General features: G+C 41.1%; 1 protein-coding gene across 4 annotated transcripts in view; it reads left to right on the top strand.

The window, feature by feature from the left end:
• Ripk1 (receptor interacting serine/threonine kinase 1) overlaps positions 1-25,817 on the top strand; it is a 48,051-nt gene that overhangs the window by 13,200 nt on the left and 9,034 nt on the right. For 3 of the 4 annotated variants that reach the window (XM_008831675.3, XM_029562868.1, XM_029562869.1), the window contains exons 6-9: positions 1,985-2,134; positions 13,835-13,911; positions 20,113-20,203; positions 21,180-21,743. In XM_008831675.3, coding sequence (XP_008829897.1) covers positions 1,985-2,134; positions 13,835-13,911; positions 20,113-20,203; positions 21,180-21,743 — 882 coding nt within the window. The remainder of the gene's footprint in view (positions 1-1,984; positions 2,135-13,834; positions 13,912-20,112; positions 20,204-21,179; positions 21,744-25,817) is intronic. The other variant, XM_029562870.1, reaches the window with a different exon arrangement.

The raw sequence follows: 25,817 nt of genomic DNA, 5'->3' as shown, positions 1-25,817 counted from the left end.
TCTCTCTCTCTCTCTCTCTCTCTCTCTCTCTCTCTCTCTCTGTTGGTCTTTTTTTGAGACAGGGTCTCCCTATCACCCCACTGACCTACTGGTCTCCCATCTGCCAGGGATCCACCCTCTTCTGTCTCTCAAGTGCTGAGATTAAAGATATGTACCACCATGCCCAACTTAAATAAATTTCTTAATGTAATAAAATTTTTTTAACTTTCTCATACAATAATGACCTTCAAGTGAATTTAGTTAAAATCTGTAATTGTTTATTCACTTAATTGTCACCTATAATTCCATAAAGCTGTTCCCACATCTGATTTATTCACTGCTACTTCTTATCAACTACATTCACATACACACACACACACACACACACACACACACACACACACACAGAGTGCCTGGGACATAATAGGTTCTTAGGAGATTTTTGTTGGATTAGTGATCATAGTTTAGGAATCAGATCGTTGGGTGAATAGAAGCCTTTACACCATAGTTTAGCTTGGGAATTGCTCTAAAACTCCACAGTTCTTCCTGGAATGAGGATGGCCTTTCATAATACAGGATGCACCCTTCATACTTTCACCTCATTCAAGAATGAATTTTCCCCATTACCGACTGGGCAGCTCAGTCATTTGGGACTATAACATGAGTAAGTCATAGTTGGTGCAGGGAAGCAGATACATAAGCGTCATCCTTCAAGTTGGTGTGGAAAGGAATGGCTCTCTTGCTGCACAGTCTTCCTGGGTGCTTATCAGCTTGTGTGGATCAGTGATCGTTTCTTTGCCTGATGCCTCTTCAATCTTGATCTCTGGCCTATTAGACCCAGAACATATACTACAGGAAGCTCCAAAGCAGCTTCCCCCAGAGAGTTTGTAAGTTTATAAGCATTCTCTCCATAGCTCCCAATGTTGCTCATCACCTATACTGGGTTGCCCAATAGCCACCTTGGGGTGACCTGAGACTCAACACTGCCCCTACCTTCCATATCCAGTAAGACCCAAAAACTGAATTCAGCAGATAGGGAAGGAGGCTCAGTGGTACAGCACTTGTCCAGCATGAGCAAAGCCCTAGGTTTGATGCTGTACACTACTTGAAAAACAAACCAGCATGAATTCTATGACTATAACTTGAATCTCTTTACTTCTCTCTATTCCTTCTGGACTATTTAGTTCCAACCTTTTTTATCTCTGCTGTAGGCTCCTTGTGCCTTCCACCATCACACAGCAGCCAAGATGGTCATCTTTGAAGGCAGATAGTGGGGCTGGAGAGATGGCTCAGCAGTTAACAGCACTGGCTGCTCTTGCAGAGGACCTGGGTTTGTTCCCAGCACCCACATGGCGGCTAACCACCATCTATAACTCTAGTTCTGGGGAATCTGACACCCTCTTCTGGTCTTCATGGGCATTGCATGACATGGGTGCACTTATATACATGCAGGCAAAACACTCATACACATAATATTTTATTTTTTATTTAAGACTTTTTTTTTAAGACACATAGAACCATTTTGCCTACTTAAAATCCTTCAAAGCCTCCCTGTGGCCTTCAGAAAATGTTCAGGTTCCTCATTGTGAAGTGTGAGGCCCTTTATGATCAATCCTTTGCTTCTCTCCAACCTCCTCTCTGGCGTCTCCCTGCTCTATCAGTGTGCCCACTTTCACTGAACTAGTAATTTCTGGCATACATGATTGCTGTCTTCCCAACCTATTGATTTCCTGCTTCACTAGCTTGGAGTCCTCAGGAGTCCTCCTTCCCTGTTCTTGACCTGGATGCCTCCTGCCTATTTTCTGGACTCAGCAAAAGTATTACAGATCTTCTAGTTGTGATTATATTACCGTAGGAGAGGAATTGAGTGCGACAGCCGTGGGAAAAGCACATGATTAGATAGGCACATTATTAGCAGGATCATCCATGTTCTGTTGTCTTCCTGCTTGAGAGAAGAATGGGACCTCAATGGAAAGTTTCAATGGAAGCTCCTCCCTCTTTGCAGATGCCATCTGTGCAGAGCAGCTCTTAATCTGCATAAACTCTGGAAACAGGCCAAATGTGGAGGACATCATTGAACACTGTCCCCGGGAGATCATCAGCCTCATGGAGCAGTGCTGGCAGGCAAGCCCGGAAGACCGGCCAACATTTCCTGGTAAGAGTATCTTGTGTGCCTGTTCAGGACACATCCCACGTGGTGGTACTCCTTAGTGAAGTGATGCCAGCATATTAGTTACTTTTGTTGCTGTGACAAAATACCTGACCAAAACAACTTAAGGAAGGAACGGTTTGTTTTGGCTCACAGTTCAAGGTACAATCATCATGGCAAGAGGTCCTGGCAACAGGAATGGGAGGCAGCTGGCCATATGCATCCAAAGTCAGGAAGCACAGGGCAGTGAATGATGCTGCTGAAACTTGCTTTCTCTTTTTATTCAGCCCAAAGCCCCAGCCCGTGGATGGTGCTGCCCACATTCAGAGTGGGTCTTCCCTGCTAAATCCCCTCACAGACACTCCTGCAAGTGTATTTCCATGGTGATTCCAAATTCAATCAAGTTGTTTATAAAGACCAACCATTACAGTCAGGGATGTAGTTTGAGTTCCACTTTATGGATGGTTTCGTATTGATTTGCCAGATTTTAAGCGTACTGTCAATGCAAAGCGCCATCCTTCCGAGAGCACAAGGCTTCTTCATTGTTTATTTCCTTCTTTAGTTTTGAAATTAACCCTTTTGATGTATTGAAGCATATGTAAAGCTTTTCATCTTATGTATTTTTAAGTATTCAGTTCAGTGGCATTAAGTCCATTCCCATTGTTGAACAGTGCTCACTGCCATCCATCTCCAGGGTTTCCATCACTCCACACTGAAACTCTGTACACAGGAAGCATTAACTCCACTCTCTCATTGCTAGCCCTTAGTGGCCACCATTCTGTTTTCTGTCTCTGTGAACTTGACCACCCTGAGTGTCTCATATAAGTGAAGTCATACAATGTTTGTGCTCATATCCAGATTATTTCATCTAACATGTCATCTTCTAGTTTTTTTCATGCTGGAACATATCAGAGTTTCCTTCTATGGCTGAATAACATTTCCTCCTGTGGAAAGACCAGTTTTTGTCCATTAATCTGCTGATGGATACTTGGGTTGCACCACAGACCTTCTGTTTCCTCACTTCTTTCTTTTATTTCTCTCCCCTTGTTTATCATCTTGTTGGTATTTTTAGGAATATATTTTGACATTTAGAATGGCCCTGTAGTTGAGGGGAAAGGAAGGAGACATGGATGTTTGACCTATTTCTGTATCGTCTCATGTCCCTAGATCTAAGAATGTGGGAAGTGGAGCAAAGGAAAGAAGTCAGGCCAGGAAGTAAGATGCAACAGGAAGGCATGAAGGAGCCTAGAGAGCATCTTGCTCCCTTATTTCTGAGAGAAAGCAGATCCAGAGCTCTGCCCGTCATTCCCACCAGTGGATCATGGGAGTGCTGGTTTATTGTCAGTTTTATACATCCTCCATCAGCCTTAAGCTTCTAGCTTGGTTTCTTCTCATCTTTGCCTTTCTCACTTTAAAAATTAGAAGTTCTTGGGGGCTGGAGAGATAGCTCAGCAGTTAAGAGGACTCACTGCTCTTGCAGGGGACCTGGGTTTGATTCCCAGCACCCACATGGTGGTTAACAACCATCTGTAGCTCCAGTTCCCGGGAATCTGATGCCTTCTTCTGACCTCCTGAGGCATTGCATGACACAGGTGCAGTTGCACACATGCAGGCAATACACTTGTACACATAAAATAAAAATAATAAAATATTTTTTAAAAATAAAAAAATTAAAATTAAAGTTCTTATTTGGGGATAATTGTAAATTCATATGAAATCATTAGACATATTACAAAGATGGAACACATGCTTCATGTGATTGAGGCCCTAGATGTCATCCCCAGCACTAGAAAGAAGAAAATCTTACAAAGAAAACCCATGTTCCCATCACTCAGTCATCCCTCGTAGATAACATCTCACAAATGTACACCACAGTATCACAGCTAGGATGTAGACTTTGGTATGTCATGTCACAGAGCATTCCCATAACCACAAGGATCCCTCGTGTTGCTGTGTGTGCATGCATGTGTGTGTGTGTGTTATGAATGTATGGGTGTGCTCAACTGTGCATGTATGTAGAGGTCAACATTAGGTGTCCTTGGTTATCACACTCCATCTTCTTTCTTTAAACAAGGTCTCTCACCGAACCTGAAACTTACAGTTTCAGCTAGGACAGCTGATCAGTGAGCCCTCAGGACTACCTCTCTCCATGCTCTTGATCATGTCCATTCCCAACTTACCCTTCCCATTCCACCCTGTCTGCCCCAACATGTGCTCCTCCCACTGTAATGTCCTCTCCCTTTTTAAGTAACCCAATTAGTCCAATTAGTAATGATGATATAGGTGCATGGACAACCTGCCAGCCACACTCCTGAAGAAAAATTGCTCCCCATGTCCCTTCCCTTGCAAAATGAATTGCCAGTAGCTCCTCTCCTAGGGATGAGCCTCATGAGCCCCTCCCTGATCCATGCTGGAATTTCTGACTGCCTTGGTCTTGTGCAAGTCTTGTACAAGTAACCACAGCTGCTGTGAGTTCTTGAGTGTAATAGCCATGTCATGTCAGAAGACAGTATTTTGCAGCGTCCTCCCTATCCTCTGATTTTTCCATTCTTTCTGCCCCCTTTTCCATGATGTTCCCTGAGTCTTGTGGGGGTTAACATGGATGTCCCACTTAGGGCTGAGCACTCAACATCACTCATTATCAACATTTTAACCAGTTCTGAGTCTCTGCATTGACTGCTGCCCACTGCAGAGAAAAGCTTCTCTGGCCAGGATTGAGGAGAGCACTAATCTATGGGTGTTGGCATATTTAGAAGGCAGATTGACAACAAATTCTTTTTGTAAAACAACAGTAGTAGATTCTCCTCTCCTTAGACCTATGACCTCTCCAACCATGGGCTTTTGACCAAGTTTACAGTACCAGGCATGAATTCCATCTTGTAGATCAGGCTTCAAATCCAATCAGAAAGTAGCTGGTTGCCCCCTTAACCGGCATGCCACTATTGCAGCTGTAGGCAAATCTTGCCTGGCAAGTTAGTTAGTAGCATAGCATTCCAGGCTCACCACTGGGTAATACCATTAATGACTTTTCTTTCCCAGCAGTCTGTATAACACCTTCCAGTACTATAACAGCTAGCCAACAAAGAGGAAGTTCCCAGATCAGTTCCACTTGATTTCTTTATGTCCTGCAACCAAAGTGTCCTCAGCAGCAGGATCCTACCATCTAGCTCTGATAGGGAACCAAGAACAATGGTAATAGCCTGTATTGTTTGGGGGGCTTTTGTGGCCCCTCTGTCCAGTAACTTGTAAGGAGGTATACCATGCCTGGCACTGAGATTTTCAACCTAATAACCCCGTCTTCTATGGAAGTATTGTCGACACATACAGGATACTAGTGTTCAAACTCCTTTTTTAAAAAACTATATTTTAAAATTAATTTTAAAAGTAGTGGATTTCCATAAGGCTTTTTAATACATCATTAGTTTTGGTTGATCTCTTCCCAGCCCTCTCTCCTCTCCTATTTCCCAACTCTAATCCCCCGTTAAACCTTAAACTCCCAGTATTCCCCATGCCCAATACTTCCATAGCTTATGTGCTCTTCTATCCCCTCACTCGCATAAGGCCTCTACCCCTCCTCAAATGGGCCTTTTTTAGCTTCCTGGCCTCTGCAAACATTCCATATTAAACACACAAATCTGAAAATTCAAAATTCAGGCTCCACATAGAGAAAACATATGGTGTTTGTCTTCCTAGTCTTGAGTTACCTCATCAAGTACAGTATTTTCCTGTTTTTTTTTTGTTGTTGTTGTTTGTTTGTTTGCTTACTTGCTTTCTTGCTTTTTCGAGGAATTCTAAGTAGTATTTTTAGTTTTGTTGTCCATGTGTTTATTGAGAGAAGTGCAGTTAATGTTTGTATGCTAGTCTTGTACCCTTCATCCTTGTTAAACTCATTTATTCTAGAAGATTTTAAAAAGATCTTCATGCCATCTCCAGAGAGGGGCAGATTTATTTCTTCCTTTCCAATCTGTGAGCCTGATATGTACCATTAGCCTTGATGTAAATAGTTTATGATGTAACATCATATGCAAGTATGGAGAATTATTCTTCTTGAAAAGTTTGGTGTATTTCTCCCATGAAATTATATGGACTGTGTCCTAGTCTGTTTCTTCATTGCTGTGACCAAACACTCTGACCAATAACCAACTTGGGGAGGAAAAGGTTTATTTGGCTTACATCTCCCAGGTTACAGTTCGTACGGGAGCCCAAGGTAGGAACTCAGGGCGGGAACCTGGAGGCAGGAGCTGGAGCACAGGCCATGGAGGAACACTGCTTACTGGTTTGTTCCCCTGGCCCCTGCTCAACTTGCTCTTTATCCAACATAGGCCCACCTGCCCAGGGGTGGCACTATTCACAGTGGGCTAGGCCCTCCCACATCACTCAACAATCAAGAAAATGCCCCACAGACATGGCCACAGGCCAGTCCAATGGAGGCAATTCCCCAATTGAGGCTCCCTCAACCCAGGTGTGTCAAGTTGACACTAAAACTATCCAGCACAGACTGGGAAGGTTAGGATTAGGTTCTTAACTTTGAAGTCAGTTTCCTTAATGGTTTTAGGATTATTCAAGATTATTTGTTTCCTGTTAGGATAATTATGCTACTTTGCGTTTTTGGAGCATGTGGTATATTTCATCTAAATTCTCAAGTTTCTGTCTATAAAGCTTTTTTTTTTAGCATATCTTATATTCATGCCTACAGAGTCGATGATGTTACCCATTTTTCCATTCTAGACATTAGTAATTTTATAGTTTCTTTTTCAGTCTTCTATAGGTTTATCAATTTTAAGGATTATTTGAAAGAACTGTTTTTTGTCGGATTTATTTTCTCTTGTTTTTCTAAGTTTTCTAATTCATTGATGTCTGTCTGCTCTATTATTTCCTTCCTTTTGCCTGCTTTGTGTGTATTTTGCTCTTCATTTTCTGGGGTTCTGTGGAAAGACCTTGGGTTATTGATTTGAGTCCTTTTCTCTTTTCTAATGTATTGTCAGAAATGTAATGTTTACATTTATTGTCAGAAATTTTGCTCTCAGCCTTGCCTGTGTCTCACTGTTTTTGACATGTTTTTTGTTTGTTTTCCTTCACTTTAATATATCTCTCCTTCCCTGGAGGCTTTCTTTGAACCCATGCATTGTTTAGAAGTACCTTGTTTAATTTCCAAGAGCCTGGAGATTTTCCTGGCATGTTCTTGTTGCTGATCTGGCCTGGCCCCAGTGCAATCAGAGAACATACTCTTGGTGCCTAGATTTGCTCAGGCTTGTTGAGGTTTGTCTTACTGCTCAGGTTTGGTCTGCCTTGGCTTGTGTTCTGTGAGTTTGAGAGAAATACTTCAATACCCTGCACTTCTTGGGTGGAGTGTTCGGTAAACTGATCAGATCCTGTTGGTTGGTGGTGGTGTGCTCTATGTCTTTGCTGATTTCTTCTGTTTTTCATCATTCGGTCGCTGAGAGAGGAATGGTCTGTTTCTGCGCTGAATTCTGTCTTTTGCTGTTCAGCTTTCACATACCTGTTAGGTGCATACAAATTTAGGAGTGCTGTTTCTTCTTGATGGATTGGTCCTTTTATCATTAAATACATGTTGCTTTCTATCCCTGATAGTATTCTTTGCTCTGGCATCACTTTGTGAAGATTAATATAGTCATCTTGCTTTCCTTTTTATTAATATATTGCTTTCAATCCTTTGACTTTAAGCTGCCTATATCATGCAATATGAAATGAATTTCTTATGAAAGCATATAATTGGGTCATGTTTTAAGAAACTCTTCTGGGGGTACTCCAGTTGCCTCACCCTGCGTCCCTGTTCAGCATGGAAGTAGCCAGAGCAGTCTGTATCCCAATTCCCTATTGGCAATTTGGGTAACCTCTTCAGAGGGTGGTATGATAAGAATAGGAGGTAGGAATTCACTAGGCAGTTAGGGTAAAAAGACCCCAAAGAAAAGTAGCCAGTTTCTTGGTCACAATGTCCTTGGGCCTCTTAGCAACATACTGTGTTCCAAAGGCCAAAAGTTTTGAAATATTTGGGAGCTTGTATCTAATCCTTAAAAGATTTTAGGGTTACCTCTTCAGAGGGGGGAATGTTAGAGTAGCCAAAAGCCCCATAAAAAAAATAAATCAAAGAAGAAGAAAGAGTACATGAAGTTATCAGAAAAAAGTGATGGGGAGATATGGGAGGAGTTGGAGGGGAAGGAGTGGGTGTGGATTTGATCAAAACTCCTTATATACATGTATGAAATTCTCAATAAATTATTTATTAAAAAAAGATGAAAAATGAAAAATTAATCTCTTCTGCTAATCTGTCTTTTGATTGATGTATTTAACTGCAGGTAATATAATATTGATGTGTTTGGGCCCATATCTACCAGTTGATTTTTCTTGGTTTGTTTGTTCTTTCTGCTTTTTATTCTTTGATTTCTTTTTTTGAGCCAGTCATCTTCAACTTACTGTAACAACTTTTAAAGAGAAAGAAGGGATTGGAGAGGTGACTCCGGTTAAGAGCATGTGCTACTTTTTTTTTATTATTTTTTTAATCTTTTTTGAGACAGGGTCTCCCTGTAGCCCCAGCTATCCTGGAACTTACTATGTAGACCAGGCTAGCCTGGAACTCACAAAGATCCGCCTGCCTCTGCCTCCCAAGTGCTGGGATTAAAGGCATGTGCCACCATGCCAGGCTCATGTGCTGTTCTTATAGAAGACCCAAGTAAGTTCCCAGCACCCACATAGGAATGCTCAAACTGCCTGAAACTCCAGTTCCATAGGATTGTACACCGTTCTCTGGCCTCCGTGGCCATGTCTGCAAAGGCACTCCCATGCATGCGCACATATATACAGGTAAACATACATATACACATAAATAAAAAATAAATCTTTTAAAAACATGAAGAGGAAGTTATTTGGGCTCATATTTTTAGAAGATTCAGTTCCTGGTTGGCTGACTTCATTGCTCTTGGGCCTGTGATGAGTCAGCATATCATGGCTGGGGGCACAAAGCATAGGAAACTGTTCACCTCATGACCAGGATGCACAAGGAAAAGGAAAGGAGATGCCAGCTTTCATGGTCACACTCTCAAAGATCTAACTTCCACCCACTGGGCCCTACCTCTTAAAGGTTCTACCACCTCCTGACAGAGCTGTAGGCTGAGGACCAAGCTTTCAATACGTGAGCCTTTGAGGGGTTTTAAGATTCAAACTGTAGCATTTTTCCTGCTTTTCTGTATGTTCTTGAATATGGGTTAGTATTCTAGTTAATTCATCTGTAGTGTTTTTAAACATTCTATTTGTATGGTTTCAAAGGATATTCTAGCCTTACATTTTCTGTACATAGTTTATCACAGTCTACTGGTGTTTCATTTTTGTTGTTACCAAGTGAAGTACAGAAATGTTCCCCTTATATCTCCTGTATATGATCTTAACCATTTCTTCTTCATAATATAGGACATGTCAGACCATGCTGCAGTTCTGCCTCAGTTCTCATAGTTCAGAGAACTCAAGAAGACAATCTTTTGTATTTACCCATAATTTTGATTACTGTATGCCCTTTTTTCATTATACTACATATATTTATACTCTGACACCAAATGTGTCACCAACTTGGTGTCCTCAAATTCAGCTCTGACACTACACAGGGTATCATGAAACTCCACAGGATAAGGGCCTCGTGTCATATGACTGTCCTCACCATCTGCACATAGGGTACCCAGACTTCTGCTCTGCTGACTACAAATTTGGGTGTTTTACTACCCCATCTCAGGTTTGGTAATTCACTAGAGAGACTCCTCTAATTAAAAAAAAGCTTACTTACATTTAGCCATACATTATAATATATTAAATTAAAAAACAACCAAATGGAAGAGATGCATAAGCTATGTATTCAGGTGGGGACTGCTGAGCTTCCAGACCCTCTTCTGGCTTGCCTCCCTCCCAGCCTTTCTTTTATTCATCAACCCAGAAACTCTTTGAATCCTACCATTTATGGGTTGCTATAGACGTTTTATTATGTGGGCACAGTTGAGTAAATCATTATTAGTGATTGAACTTAAATCTTCAGTTCCTGACCCCTCCTTGGAGGTCAAAGGGTGGTACCCAGCATTCCAACTCTAATGGATAGCTGGGTCTTTCTGGTGACCAGCCCCTGTTCTGAGACTCTTTACCCTCCCGCCCCTCCCCCAAAGACACCCTTATTAAGGAGATTCCAGGGATTTGGGGAGCTGCCTGTCATGAACCAACCAGGACAAAGGTCAGATGTCTGTTTTGTGTTGTGTGTTCTTCCTGATTTTTCAGTTTCTTCTCATCATTTGCTTTTTGTTTAGAGGATTTCCTCTAGTCATTCTTCTGAGGGAGACATTCTCTTATTTTGTTCAGAGAATGTCTTGATCTGTCATTCTGATAGCCATTTTTGCTGGGTGTTCAGTTTTTTTCTTTTTTTTTTTCTTTTTTTTTTTTTTAGCACTTGAAAGATGTGCTGTTTGGTTGCAGTTGAGAAATCATGTCTTTCTAATTGTGTGTGTGTCTGTCTGTATTTGTGTTTCACTAGGAGTAGGATTTTCCCTTGTCTTTCTTGCTGCTTCTGGTTCTTTGTCTTTGACTTGTTTTTCAGCAGTGTAGTTATTTGTCTTAGTGTGGAGTTCTTTAATGTAGTTTCAGTAGTTGGGGGTTTGCTCAGCTTTCCTGGTGCCTGGGTTTTTGTCTCCCTATAGTTTAGATTCTCAGCAGTTTTTTTCTTTGCATACTTTTCAACCTGTACTTTTTTCCTCTTGTCCTCTAGATCTGAGAGCATAAATGCTTGATCTTTGGTTATAGCACCGCGGGTCGCTGATGCTCTCCACTTTTTTTTTTTTCCAGTTAATTTTCTCTTGTTCAGATTGGACAGTTCTCTGATTTTTCTCTGCCCCTTCCATCTCATTTTAAGGATTTACTGAGGGTTTTTTTTGTTTTTGGTTTTTTGTTGTTGTTGTTGTTGTTGTTGTTGTTGTTGTTGTTGGGGTTTTTTTTGGCTACTGTATTTTTCTTCTATAAACATTTTATTTATTTTATGTGTATGAGTGTATTGCCTACATGCATATAAGTTCACCCATATCATGGGCTTTCTGAAAGTCAGAAGAGGGCATTGGATCCCCTGGAACTGGAGTTATGGATGGTTGTTAGCCATCATGTGGGTGCTGGGAATCAAACCTGTCCACTACGAAAGCATTCAGTGCTCTTAACTGCTGAGCCTTTTCTCCCACCCGTATTTTTCTTTTTAAAAAAAAAAATTATTGCCGGGCATGGTGGCACACGCCTTTAATCCCAGCACTTGGGAGGCAGAGGCAGGTGGATCTCTGTGAGTTCAAGGCCAGCCTGGTCTACATAGTGAGTCCCAGGACAGCTGGGGCTACAGGGAGACCCTGTCTCAAAAAGACCAAAAAAAAAATTATTATTTTTATTTTATGTATATAAGTATATTGCCTGCCTGTGTGTAAGTGCAAGCCTATCATGCACCACCCACAAAGGTCAGAAAAGGGTGTTGGATCCCCTGGAACTGGAGTTACGTATGGTTGTTAGCCACCATGTGGGTGCTGTGAATCAAATCCAGGTCCTCTGCAAGAGTAGCCAGTGCTCTTAACTACTGAGCTATCTCTCCAGCCCCACTTACTGTGTTTTTCAACTCTAGGATTTATGTCGTTGAGAAGTGGGGGGTGGATGGGGGAGAAGCTCACATTCGCTGGTTGTTAGCCCAGGGCCTTAAGCATGCTAAGCACATACTCTACTACTGACCTACACCTCCAACTCTATCTTCTCTTTCTTTGTTGATACTTTCTATTTATTTGTTTCAGGTGGGTTTATAATACTTCACAGAGCCACTGAGCTGTTTTGTCCCTGTTGTCTCAATGTTAACATCTATTTTAGTCTTTTTTGTCATCTAGTATGGAATCTTTCTGGTTCTTAGTATAAAAAGTGTTTTTCCTATTGAAACACATTTTCCCACTATTTTCTTTATGCTTTCTGTTTAAGATGAATTTTCTGACACCACTCTGGCAAGGGAAATGGTGATCACTACCTTGCTAATGCCAGGTGGAGGTAGATAAGGGTCCCTGCTTAGCTGCATCGATATTGGAGGCCAGGACTCCTGTTCTTACTGGTCAGAGTTGGTGTTTTAGACAAGTCCAAGAGCTCTCCACCACCTCTGAGGTGCAGATGCCTCATTTCAACTGGATAGTGGTGGGCATTGCCACTCTCCTCAAGGCTTTCTCCAACATTTTGCCTGTGAGACAGGAAATGGTAATGTCTTATTGCTGCCATGTGAGGAACCATGATATCCTTGACAGCAGAGGCGCTCACTACCAGCTCTGGGCAGGAAAGTCCTGTCTTCCTATTTGGTGATCTCTGGTGTCCCTCTGGCAGGGATGTTGGCATGCCTCTCTAGGCTCTCCATTGGCCTGAGTTGGTAGGAGTGGGGTGGAATCACGGTTGTTTCCTCTGGTGTTGGCTGGAGTAGAATGATCATTAACCAAAGGGTTTGTGTGCTGGAAAGCTTTGTCCTGTGGCCAGAAAGAGCAGGCATTGTCACTGTTGTTTGGTTGTTACTGTTTTCCGTGCTTATTGGTATTTCTGGGCTGCTAGCTCTTCAGCCCCAACTCTAGTGTGTATGAGGCAAAGAGGAACACAGTGCTCCATGTGTTTTCTCAAACCCTGAGGTCCAAGCTTGTCTACCTGCCTATCTTTCTTCCAGGGTATCCTTATGTTTGTTTTTTATATAATATCTAGGGTGTTTTGTTGTACTTAGCAGGAGAAATAAGGAAAACTCTGGCTAGTCCACCCTCCTCAAACTAAAGATTTCCCTTTTGTTGTTTTGGGTTTTTTGTTTTGTTTTATTTTTTGAGATAGAGCCTCTTAGAGTCCAGGCTAACTTGGAACTCAGTGTAGCCTAGGCTGGCAATTCCCCTGCTTCAGCCTTGCAGGTGCTGAGATTATATGGGTAAACCACCATGCCCAGCTCTTTTTTCTCCCAAGTCCAGTAGCTTTACCATTTTCTACTGGATGTTATGCTGAGTATCCCATCCTCTTATGGGAACTTGGAATTCAGTCATCCGTGTTCACCTCACATCATTAGGACTTATGTCATGGCTAAAGCCCAGGGCTCCCAGTATTCAACCTTGTTCAGTCTATCTGGCGTTAAGTCTTGGTCTCTTCATCAGAGTCAGTAATTTGGAGTTTTAAACTTTCTTTCATTGCTTTGTCCACAGATTAAGGTAAGTAATTAAAAGATAATAGATTGCTAATATTTAATATTATTTAAAAAAAATAAGTTTAAAGGACTGGGGAGATGGCCCAGTTGATAAATTACTTGCCTTGTAATCATGAGGACCTGAGTTCAATCCCCACATAAAAAAGCCAAATGTGGTGGTACATGCTTGTAACTGTGGTGCTGTGGAGGCAGACAGGCATGTTCCTAAGGCTAACTGACCAACCACACTAGCTTACTTGCAAGTTCTAAGCCAGCAAGAGACCCTGTCTCAAAAAAAAAAAAAAGAAAAAGAAAAAAAACCAAAACAGCATCGATGGCACCTGAAGGACAATAGCTAAGGTCAGCTTCTGGCCTCCACACACGTGTGCACCCCCCAACCCCCGCGCACACACAGGTATAACCGATATAGACACACACTATATGCAGAAACATGTACACACAAAAAAACAGGGGGGAAGATAAGAAATTTAAAGGACTATTTTTCCATATAGGCATTGAAGAAGAATTTAGGCCTTTTTACATAAGTCAACTTGAAGAACTTGTAGAAGATGATGTAGCAGATTTAAAGGTAAGTAATACAGCATCTCCTTGGAATAGCTGCTATCAAAATGTATTATCAGCTGTCAAAATTTGTTACCAGTCGTGAAAATTAAAGCAGTGTAATTCATTACTGAGATCTGAAACAAACCAGCTTGGTGAACACATAAAACAAAATTAGCAGTTGTATACAAGTAACACATTGACAAATTGAACCCATTTCCTCATCAAAATGTATGAAATGAGAGGAAATATATGTAGTAATGTAAAATAAACACTGGAAAGTACTATAAGTAGGTTAGTCATTTTGAGGAATTCTTAAAACAGACAAACAGACCAATGTGGGCTAGGAATGTAGCTCAGCAATAGAGCATGCATAAGGCCTAGAGTTCAGATTCCAACACCACAGAACAAGCAAATATCAAACAAAAAGTGCCCCAAGTAGAAAAATAAGAATTATATCTATTGAGACGCACAAGAGAACAGAACTGTAACCCACAGTCTAATGCCAAAGGAGAAGTAATGCAGATGCAAACAGACACTGCTGGGGACAGCCATTTGAGAACCACATATGTGCCATCTGGAAGAGCTGGCTCCTCCCTGTACTTCCCTTGTGCTAAGTACCCAGCAGCATTATCTAAGGCTAAAGTAGGGTGTCTGGGGTCAAAGAAGCACATCAAAGTCTAAGTAACAGGTAAGTGAAACAGACCTGCACATATACATTTGCACACATACACATTCCACAGTCATCAATATGCTGCCATAACTATCTCAGGATCATATAGCCACAGTCATGAAAAGGAAGCTTCAGTAAATAAACCAGGCAAGCAAACTGTGTTCGAAGTTGAAAGAAAGGGAGGGAAGGAGCGGGGGCGGGGGGGCGGAGAGGGAAAGAAAAGGAAAGGAAGAAAGGAGAGGAAGAATCACCAACTTGTGAGGCATACCTACACTATAAGAAACATATTCAATATAACCCCAAGAACTAATCAAGGTAATACTAAAGCGAAAAAGCATCACCTCAAATAAGAATGTTTGATCATGATGAAAAGGTTTGATTCACAGAAAGATGCAATAACTTTAAATATTGGCATACCCCTTAATAGCATGGCTTTAAATATACAAAACAAAACATGACAGAACACAAAGAAAAAAGACAAATCCATTAGTCAAACTTAGAGGTAGTACCACAAATCCCTCTTTAATTGATACAGCAAACAGACTGTTTGAAGAACATATTTAATACACTTGACTTAATACAAACATATAAACTATATTAAATAACTTCTAAATACCTGCTATATTAGTTTCATTTCCTATTACTGTGATAAAATACCCTGACAAAAACAGCTTCAGAGAAGGGTTTATTTGGCTTACAGTTCCAGGTTACAGTCCTTTATTGCAGGGAAGTCAAGGCAGCAGGAGCATGAAACAGCTGGTCACATCCACAGCCCAGAGCAGAGAGCAGTGAATTCATGTATGCATGCATGCTAGTACTCAGCTCACTTTCTGTAGTATCCCCTGCCCAAGGAAAGGTGCCATCTACAGTGGACAGGTCTTCTCACTAATCAAGATAATCCCCCACAGACGGCTGCAGGCCAACCTTATCTAGACAGTCTCTAATTGATACTTCCTAGCCCAGGAGATTCTAGGTTTTGTAAAGTTGGCATTGAAACTTGTCACATCTACCTTTAAACACTTTTCAAAACAACAGAACATTTAAATTAAGCATGTATAAACATTTTAAAGGATTATAATATATGGCTGGAGAGATGCCCTAGTGGTTAAGAACTCTTGCTGCTCTTCCAGAGGACCTGAGTTTGGTTCCCAGCATCCACATTGGACAGCTCAGAGCCTCCTCTAACTCCAGCTGTAAAGGATCCAATGCCCTCTTCTGGCCTCTGGAGGCACTATTTTTAAACAAACTTAAAAATAAAAATAAATCTTTTTTAAAAGGATTATAAGCCAGGCATGGTGGCACACACCTTTAATCCCAGCACTCAAGAGGCACAGGCAGGTGGAGCTCTGAGTTCAAGGCCAGCCTGGGCTACATAGTGAGTTCCAGGACAGCTGAGCCTACAGGAAGACCCTGTCTCAAAAAGAACAATAAAAAAAAAGGGATTATACAATAAAGAATGTTCTCTGTTTTAGTTTACTGAAGATTTAAGTTTTTCAAAAGATAATTAGAAAATTAGAAGTTAAGAAATATATTTCCCAGGGTTGAAGAGATGGCTCAGAAGTTAAGAGCACTGTCTGCTCTTCCAGAGGACCTGGGTTTGATTCCCAGCACCCATGTGGTAGCTAACAACTGTCCTTAAATCCAGTTCCAGGAGATCCGACACTGTCTTCTGGCCACTGTGGTCTTTGCATGGCATGGGTGCACTTACATACATGCAGGCAAAGTACTCATATACATAAAGTAAAAATAAAATAAAATTTTAAACTATTTCTTATTCAGCTTTTGTAGCTTCATACAACAGTTCTTAATCAAAATTAGATCTCACTTCCCCACCATGCCTCTCCTTTTCTCACCCAAAATAAGATAAATTTTAAGTTAAAACATATTACTAAGTCCTCCCTAAGGACTTAGTGAACTTTTATTCACCAAAAGAAACCACAAAGAGAATGTAAAGGCCAGCCATAGAATAGAAGAGAGCTGTAACACAGGTAAGAGATGCAGGTCTCAGATGCACAGGACTGGTACGATCAGAAAGACAAGCTACCTAATTAAAACATGGGCAGAGCACCAAAGAGAATACGCAAGAAGGCCAATAACTACATCAGATCCGTGCACAGTGTTACCAGTAATCAGGGATATGCAAAATAAAACCACAGCAGGTGATGTGACCTGTCTACAGATTAGCCAACATGAAAAACTTTTCTAAAAGACCTGAGGGAAATCTAAATAAATGCTGAAATATGCTTACAGACTGAAAGAAGCAACTCGGTACACTGAAACTATTAGCTTTCCTGATGTCATTTATGAATGGAGCAAATTTCTAATTAAAATCCCAACCAGATTCTTTAGGGAGCTCAAGAAGCTTAAATTTGTTTGGGAAACTAAAAGATATATAGAAAGCTATCCCAGGAATATGATGAAGTGACTTAAAATAATGTTTTTGAATAAGGATTATCACAATAGAAGAGAATATGGGCCCCACTCCCAATGCCAAAAAAAGTCTTGCAGGTTGGTTTCTCTAGAAGCAGCGGGGATTGAAGGGGAGGTATAGGGAAGGATAGGGCAGAAATGGGCAGGGGAAGAAGGCATAGACCAGTGAAGCCTGACACAGCTTGGGCAGCCCCGCAGGCAGGGAATCCTGAGCACAGCCACCACCCAGCCTTAGCCTTGTCCTGGATCAGGCAGAAATGGCTAGGGCCACTCCCTGCCTCTTAGTGGGTACAGGCTGGCCTAACACAGGAAGCTATCGGGCCTTGAAAGAGCCCACCACTGGAGGCTGTTTGTTGACTCAGTGCCTTGCAGCTGGGTGGCAAGTCTGTCCTGGAAGAGGCTCAGAGAGGCACATTGTTTCTTCTACTACAAAGTCCAAAAATCATATCTACATATGTTTTTCTAACTAAACACAAAATTCCTAAGATATGAGATTATTGCATTTGACTTCATGGAAATGAAAAGATAGTTGAAAGGAGAAATCTACAAAAAGGATGATACCTAGAATATATGAGTGCCTATAAATCAGAAACGAAAAATGAAAACAACCTAAAAGAAGAAAAACAAGTAACATATAGATAAGAATTCAAAGAAAAAATACCTTATCACTGACCAGCGAATTTCAGAACTTTATCTGGTCTCACTAACAAAAACAAATTGAATCGTTATAATTTTGCATCCCTAAGATTACCATTTTGATGATAGATAATAGCAAATGTTGGTAAAAAGTTTGTTGAAGTTTCTTGGAAGGTGAATTATCTGTCAGGTATTGCAAGAACCTGTCCCTGCTTGTTTAAAGTGTTAGGCACCTATCCATGTGTGCATGCTCAAAGTATTGTACATACTAAACAATGTTAGCATCTTTCTGTGTTCTCATGCATGCTCACAGCATTAGGAACCTGCCTATGCATAAATATTCAGAGGTTAGGGACCTATTCTTCCATGTATTCTCAGACATTTAATTTCAGAATTGCTTATACTTTCTTGGCAAGTAAATACTTGGAAACAATGCAAATGTCCATGAGTAGATGCTCCAAATCATGACTGATCTAATCATATGAGGCCACTCTAAGAAGAGGCAGGAACGACATGTCGTAACACAAAAGGATCTTCAAGATTGTCAATGAAGAAAAGAAATTGCAAAGCAATACTCTTGTGTTAGTCCTTTTGTATTACATGCATACGAGCGTATATGTCTTTGTATACTTTGGCTTATGTATGCCAGTGCCTCAAGGAAGAATGGGGCTGCAGGTCCCTTCAGGATGAGGATCAACAAGAAAAAAATAATAATAATAATGGATAAGTATAGAACTTTCTACATTTTCATATTTTAGTGAGTGTTGCTTTCTTTTTATGTAACTTTCATAGGAAATCAAATTCTCTTTCCTTCTCTCTCCCTTCCTCCTTCTCTCACCCTCTTTCTCCTTCTTTCCCTCCTTCCCTCCTGGATGTCGAACCAGGGCCCCATGCAAGTACTCTACCACTAAGTTATATCTCTAGCCCTAGTTTCTGTTTTTAACATGACAAAATGCACATAAAATTGACCCTTCTAGCCATTTTTGAGTCTGCAGTTCAGGTTTGCATAGCCATCACCAGTAACCATTTCAGAACTTTAAAATTCATCCATCTTGTAACATTTATCAGAATGTTACTCCTTTTTGTGGCTGAATAAGATTCTGTTACATGGATAATATCACATTTTGTTATCCATCTGTCAACGTCAGGGTTGTTTCTACCTTTGAGCTATTGTTGAATGATGCGCTGTAAATATTGGTGTATAAGTGCTTGTTCTGAGTCTGTGTTTTCAATTCTGTGATGTATACTTAGGAATGGGATTGCTAGACCACATGGGAATCTCATTTCACTTTTTAGGAACCTCCAAACCCTTTTCCTTGGTAGCCGCACATCTTAACGTCCTCCATCAGCAGTGCACAAGAGTTCAGTTTTCCACATCTTCACCAACACTTGTTATTTCTGTGTGTGTTTTGTTCTGTTTTAGCCATTCTGTGAAGCATGACGTGACCTTTCCCATGGCTTTGATTTACATTTCCCAAGAGATGTGTTTGTGTTGATTGTCTTTGGAGAAAATGTCTGTTCAATTCCTTTTTTTCTTTTTTTTTTTTCAATAGTAACTCCTTAAGTACCAAAAGCAAGTCTCCAACTCATCCACCTGACTCTACTCCCAAGTACTGGGGTTACAGACATGTTCCACTACCATGCTTGGCTAAAATATTTGTGTGTTTGTGTTTGTGTGTGTGTGTGTGTGTGTGTAGACCTGGGAATGCAACCAGCACATGCTGGGCAATACTCTGCTATTTACTTATATCCCAAGCCCTTCCTTTACCCATTTCTGAATTTGTTTTTTTTGTTGTTGAATTGTAGAAGTTCTTTATATATTCTGAATACTCATCTCTTATCAAATAGATATGATTAGCAAATATTTTCCCATTCTGTGGGTTGCCATTTCACTCTCTTGATAGTTTCCTTTGCTGCACACATTTTAATTTTGATGTAGTCAAATTTGATTGCATCAAAACTGTTACCTGTGTTTTTGGTGCCATAGTCAAGAAATCATTGATGGGATCAGATCAGAACATTTCTTCCTGTTTTCTTCTAAGAATCTTGTCATTTTGGCTCTTGGATTTAGGTGTTTCATCTGTTTTGAGTTAATTTTTGTATATAGGAAGGGCCCAGCTTCATTTTTTGGTATGTGTATATCCAATTTTCCTCACTGCATGCCTCGGGGGACCCTGATCAGATGTCAATTGATCATGTATTTGGTGGGGGTATTCCTCCCCTCTGTTCTGTTCCATTGGTCTGTGTTTCTGTTTTTTATGCTAAAATCAAAGTTATTAATTCTGTAGCTTTGTAATAACTTTAGAAATCAGGAACTCTAAGTCCTCTAACTTTGTTCATTTGAAAGACCGTTTTCAGTATTTGAGGAAAAATGTTTACTGCTTATTAAATTTGTATGAGATGTCTTGATAGTGTGAAAAGATTGATTCTTCTTATAATAGGTATTTTTCTGATGGTTGCTAAAGTATGTATGTGTGCTCTCAATTATAGAAAGTGTATCCGGATCAAAATGCAGTTTTGAAGAGAATGTACTCTCTCCAGTATGATTGTGTGCCATTACCCCCGAGCAGGTCAAACTCAGGTAACCCAGTTGTCTATTCATTTGTGTACTCAGTCATTCATTTTAGACTCTAAAATTCTTCTGAGAACCATGTGGGAAAGAGTTCAGTTTTCCACATCTTCACCAACACCTGCCTCAAAGGTCTTTCTGTATACTCTAAAATCCAATTAATGTATCAGGAAAAGCCTAAGTAACAGCATGCTTACCAAAATCAGTGTGCTGACACAAGCAACCTGACCTCTCTCAGAGGAGTCTGATAGGAAGACTCCTATCAGAGGAGGAATTGGGATGCCTTTGGGAGCAGAGTCCTTGAGGTCAGAGTACGGGCAGAAAGACTGGTCTCAGATTCATGCAGAGAAGCTTTTTTTCATTAAGACAAAGGGGAATTTAGAGTATAGGTACCAAGGTTACTGCTTTCTGACCTGGAGCAGACTTCCTAATCTCACCCAAACTTCATCAAATCATGATTGCAATAACCCTCAATCCCACAGGCCTTTTTTTTAAAAAAAAAAAAAAAAAAAAAGTTTTATTCATTTACTTTATGTGTATGTGCATGGGACTGAGTATATGTCTGTGCACCACAGGTATGCAGGTGCCTGCAGAGGCTAGAAGAGGGTATCAGATTCTTTGGAACTGGAGTGCAGGCAGTTGTAACCTGCCATGTGGTTAGTGGGGATCAAACTCAGGTCCTCTAAAAGATCTGAGCTGTAAGCCTTCTTGACTGCTGAGCCATCTCTTCCCACAGACTGTTAAAGCTGTAGAGCACAGCTGTTGTGTTGTCCCTCTTTTGTTGTTTGTGGTAATTTCCTTCTCTCCCTGCCAGCCTGGGGTTCCACTGATGGTATATATTAAACTTACAGGAAAGAGACTGTTGGGTGTTTTTTATGCTTCTCCTTTCAGCATGTCACTAAAGAACAGATTCGTTATAGTGCTTGAGTGTAATTTTACTTTTAAATGTTTCATGAAACCCACACTAATCATGTCTTCCCTGCTGCAGAACAGCCTGGTTCGCTGCACAGTTCCCAGGGGCTCCCGATGGGTCCTGTGGAAGAGTCCTGGTTTTCTTCCTCCCCAGAGCACCCACAGGAAGAGAATGAGTGCAGTGTGCAGGGCAAACTCCAAGAGGAGGCCAGTTATCATGCTTTTGGCAGATTCACGGAGAAGCAGACAAAGCCACAGACCAGACTGCATGTGGCTTACAACAGAGAAGAAGAAAGGAGACGGCGAGTCTCCCATGACCCCTTTGTACAGCAGAGACCTTATGAGAATGTTCAGAATGCAGGGGTGAAAGGTCTGGCAGATCCTAGCACAACCAGTCATGGTAACATAGTACACCAACTGACAAGGCCAGCCAGCCAACCTCAAGTGTCATATTGGAACAATGGATTGTATAACCAACATGGGTTTGGAACAAGACCATTAGATCCAGGAACTTCAGGTGTAGGAGTTTGGTATGGGCCAAATCCAAGCCAGATGTGTAATATGTATAAAACTCCAGTGCCTGAGACAAACACACTGGGAAGCACACCCACCATTCCGTTCAGCTCCTTGCCACCATCAGGTAAGTGAATTTTTAAAATAAAGTAACCACTGGCTTTGTCACAGACTGTAAGTTATTGATGAGGACCGAGGTTAAGGTGTTCAGAGTGAGACTTCAGCTGCCAGATGCAGCTTGCCACCTTGAAATGGTCTCCATCAGACCACTCAGTCTGGGATATTTGTGTTTGGCTAGACTCGTCACAGATGCTTCACAGTTATGGATTATAGGCCCTTGTAACTGTAAGCATCTCCTTTCGCTTCCTGGAATAGTAATCCTGTTACACCCAGCCTCTCAGATAAATGGAAAATATTTGTTTATACTCTTTTACCTTGTTTGTTAATTTCCAAAGGTTAAGAAATGTCTGAGATATTTTTAATTTTTATGTAGGCCATAAAGACTATCACTTGTGATAAGAAAGTGTTTTTCAACTTCTGTATCCTGTTCAAGTAAAGTCCGAGCTAGCTGATAATAGTTTCCAGTACTCTGGAGTAGAAATGGCTTAGTATCTATCATTATTACCAAACAGTACTTGCAATGCTGCCTCAATGACCTCATGTCTCCATTAGCAATACTGTATTATGTCCTAGGACTTCTGAATGCAGCATACGTGGAAAAAACATTGAGAACTGCAGATCTTTCTTAGCAGGTAGTGCAGCTCAGTGGTACAGAGCATGCCAGGCCTTGTGTTCCTTGCTCCAAAAAACACAAACACAAACCACATTTTCTTTTAGAATGACAAATTCTGAGAAGCATTCAGCATTTCCTATAGGTTTTCTTAGATCTGTGGAAAGTACAATATTGGGCTAGGTATTCAGCAGATCTACACCACACACAGTCATGAGTGCCTTGTCCTAGATGTCCTTTTATTTCCTTTATGCATGAAACTGAAGTGTTTTGTAAGTGTCATTATATCATTTTATTCATGATTAAGTTAATAAAAATTTAGGGTGTCTACTGCTTGGTGGCAGGCAACAGGAAAGATACAATGTGAACAAGCAACCTGAGGCACCTTCCTTGCATCCTTGCAGATTATAAGCCAGCATTTAGTGTGTCATTTTCTGGTCCTGTCTCTGTAGAAGTAACCAGACTTACTAGTTTGCTGCTAGAGTCCTTCCCTCTCCCTCTGGGCCTTGGTCCTACTGAGAACGGATGTAGAGAGCTGTCTCCTTATGGATGCTGAGTTCTCAGTAGTTGTCAGAGGAGGACTTCCATTCATAGTCAGTGATGGAACTATTGCTTATGTACCCTAAGGAGGCTCCTACAGATTTCTTGTTGCCAATGTGATTTTTCTGCTTGATTCTGTGATCAGACTGTGTATCAAATGTGAGCTTTTTAATTTGCATTGCCATATAAGGAGGGTGTGTGTTAAGCAGTGAATGAAAAAGGAGAATAAGGATTTCTGTATTTCAGAAATAGCTCTGATGACTTCTATTCAGTGCCACTTTAAATAAGGTTAAGAAAAGACAGTTCCTGGGACTCAATTAGGAGACCCAGGCTTTGGTCCTGGTGCTGATAGCCGTTGTCCATGTGACTTGGGTAAGTCATTTTGCCTTTCTAGGTTCATTAGTTCAGTTATAAGTGGAAATCCAACACCTCCAGGTTTATGTATTGCAGACTCCCCTGTGTTTCTGATATTACAGTCGTTTCTCCATTTCACAGCCTTTGTGGGATTTTCAGTGGCAGGAAGGTAGACAAAAACTGTGATTCAAAAACAGGGAATGGACAGGTCAGGGTAAAATCCTGACACTGAGTTAGGTGTACTCTGTGTAAGTCAGTACTCTATGTAAACTAGGGACAGTGGGCTGAGGGTGAGGAAGGTAGGTTAGCACTGTACCTGATAATGAACAGAGTAGATGCTTAGTAAATGGGTAGCTGTTATTCCTTAGAAAAGATTTCATATAAAAGATGAAGCCTTTAGAGCTAGAAGGCCAGGGGTATTTTTGCTAAGATTTCAGAGACCTCAGTGTCATCAGCTTGGACCACCCATAGTTACACACAGATATTCTGTCTGTGCGTTTTACATTTCATACACTTCAGTAAAGAAGGTCCCTTTGCTTGGCTTCGTTGAAGAAAATAAAGCAAGCAAAGTGTCTGTTCCTGCTGTGCTGTCTACTGTGTTGTTCTTGTGCTGCCTGGGGGCCTTAAAGCAAAATTCACTTACCTCCTTCCTCAAAACTGCTGTGTCCTCTACATGCCCTCTCCTGCATCGATCTGCTAAGTGTTCTTTAGTGATTGATCGTACATTGGTCAAGAGTTCAGCACCAGTGACTCTGAGCACATGCCCCACACCAAGTCCTGTGCTAGGGAACAGAAGGAATATGAATGGCAGCAGATTTGGTTCTGTCCACCAGGTCTCACCCCAGTGGGGAAGTCACAGGTCCATGGCTACTGTGATGCTCAGCAGTCAGGGCAGTGCTGTATGCATCCAGGATTAGGGTTATAGGGCAGGCTCACGGAAGGAGGCAAGATTTGATAAGGACCTGTGTTGGAATCTCACAAGTAAGAAGAACAAGTGAGGAAACCAGGAGGCCAACAGTCCAGGCAGAGGGAACAGCTTGATCAAAGGCATGATTACAATACAAGGGATCCACAGGAAAGTTGGCAGAACTCGTCTCCAAACGAGATGGGGGAGATGGTGGAAGGAAGGGCACAGAAAGCGGTTAGAATTGAGTTAAGGCCAACTTTGAATACTGAGCTAAGAGGTTTGGGTGTATTATATAAATGGGAGGACCCTTAGCAGATGTTTGGGTGCTCGGTTCCTGCTGAGAAGTATGGCTGAGCTTTGTAATTTTCTTCATTCACCACCTTCTTCTGACCTGGTGGCAGCCATACTGTTTTGTTTTGTTTTGTTTCATTTTTGAGACTATCTCATTGTATAGCCCAGGCTAACCTTGAACTCATGATCCTCCAGCCTCAACTTCTAAGTACTAAGATTATAGTACTTAGTACTTAGTACTAAGATTATAGTACTTCTTTTTTAATTCCAACAGAGTAGCTATAGCATAAAATTTACTACCTTCTCCATTTTTCCATGTACAGTCCAGAGGCATTGAGAATGGTCATGGTTACACATCCATTACCACCATCCATTTCCAGAGTGAACCTGTACCCCAGTCTCTGCCCGTCACCATTCTGTCTCTGTGAATTTATCTAGGTACCTTACACAGGTGAAATACTGCAGCACTTGACCTTTTTAAAATATTTTATTTATTATTTTTATTTTATGTGTATGAGTGTATTGCCTGCATGTAATTGAGTGCACCCGGATCATGCAATGCCATGGCGGTCAGAAGAGGGCTTCAGATTCGCCTGGAACTGGAGTTAAGGATGGTTCACAGCTGCTATGTGGGTGCTGGGACTCGAACCCAGGTCCTCCACAAGAGCAGTCAGTGCTCTTAACCACTGAGCTGTCTCTCCAGCCCCAGCACTTGACTTTTTTTTCTTCTGGTTTGCAGTTTTTGTATATTATTGAGAATTTCATACATGCATATAAGGTGTTTTGATCAAATCCATGCCTACTCTCTCCCCTCCAACACCTCCCATATCGCCCCATCACTTTTTCCTGACAACTTTGTGTAATCTACTTTCCTTCCTTCCTTCCTTCCTTCCTTCCTTCCTTCCTCCCTCCCTTCCTTCCTTCCTTTCTTTCTTTTAATGGGGCTTTTTGTTTCTTGTGTTTATCTACTTTTGCTATTAGGGAAATACTGGCCCTAGAAAGAGTTAGGAACTATTCCTAAAATTTTTTCTTTGATGTGTTATCAAGTGGGGTTTTAATTCTCCAAATATTGGGGGTCTATCTGGTCTTAATTTGCTGCTGCCTTTTAGTTTGACTCCATCGAGTTCAGAGAATTAGACATTGTTATTTCTATTCTTTTTTGTTAAACATTTAAATACTTTGTTTTTATTTTATGTGTATGAGTGTTTTGCCTATACGTACATAAGTGTACAACATATGTGCAATACCAGCAGAGGCTATCAGATCCCCTGGAACTGGAGTTAAGGACAGTTGTTAGCTGCCATGTGAGTGCTAAGAACCAAATTCAGGTCCTCTGCAAGAACAGTCAGCATGCTGTCCAGCACCAATTTCTACTCTTT

This window comes from Nannospalax galili, unplaced genomic scaffold (assembly GCF_000622305.1).
Source record: "Nannospalax galili isolate Female #2095 unplaced genomic scaffold, S.galili_v1.0 scaffold72, whole genome shotgun sequence".
NCBI classification, from domain to species: Eukaryota; Metazoa; Chordata; class Mammalia; order Rodentia; family Spalacidae; genus Nannospalax; species Nannospalax galili.
Note: the sequence above shows the minus strand (reverse complement) of the source record. Positions and strands in the feature narration are given on the sequence as shown.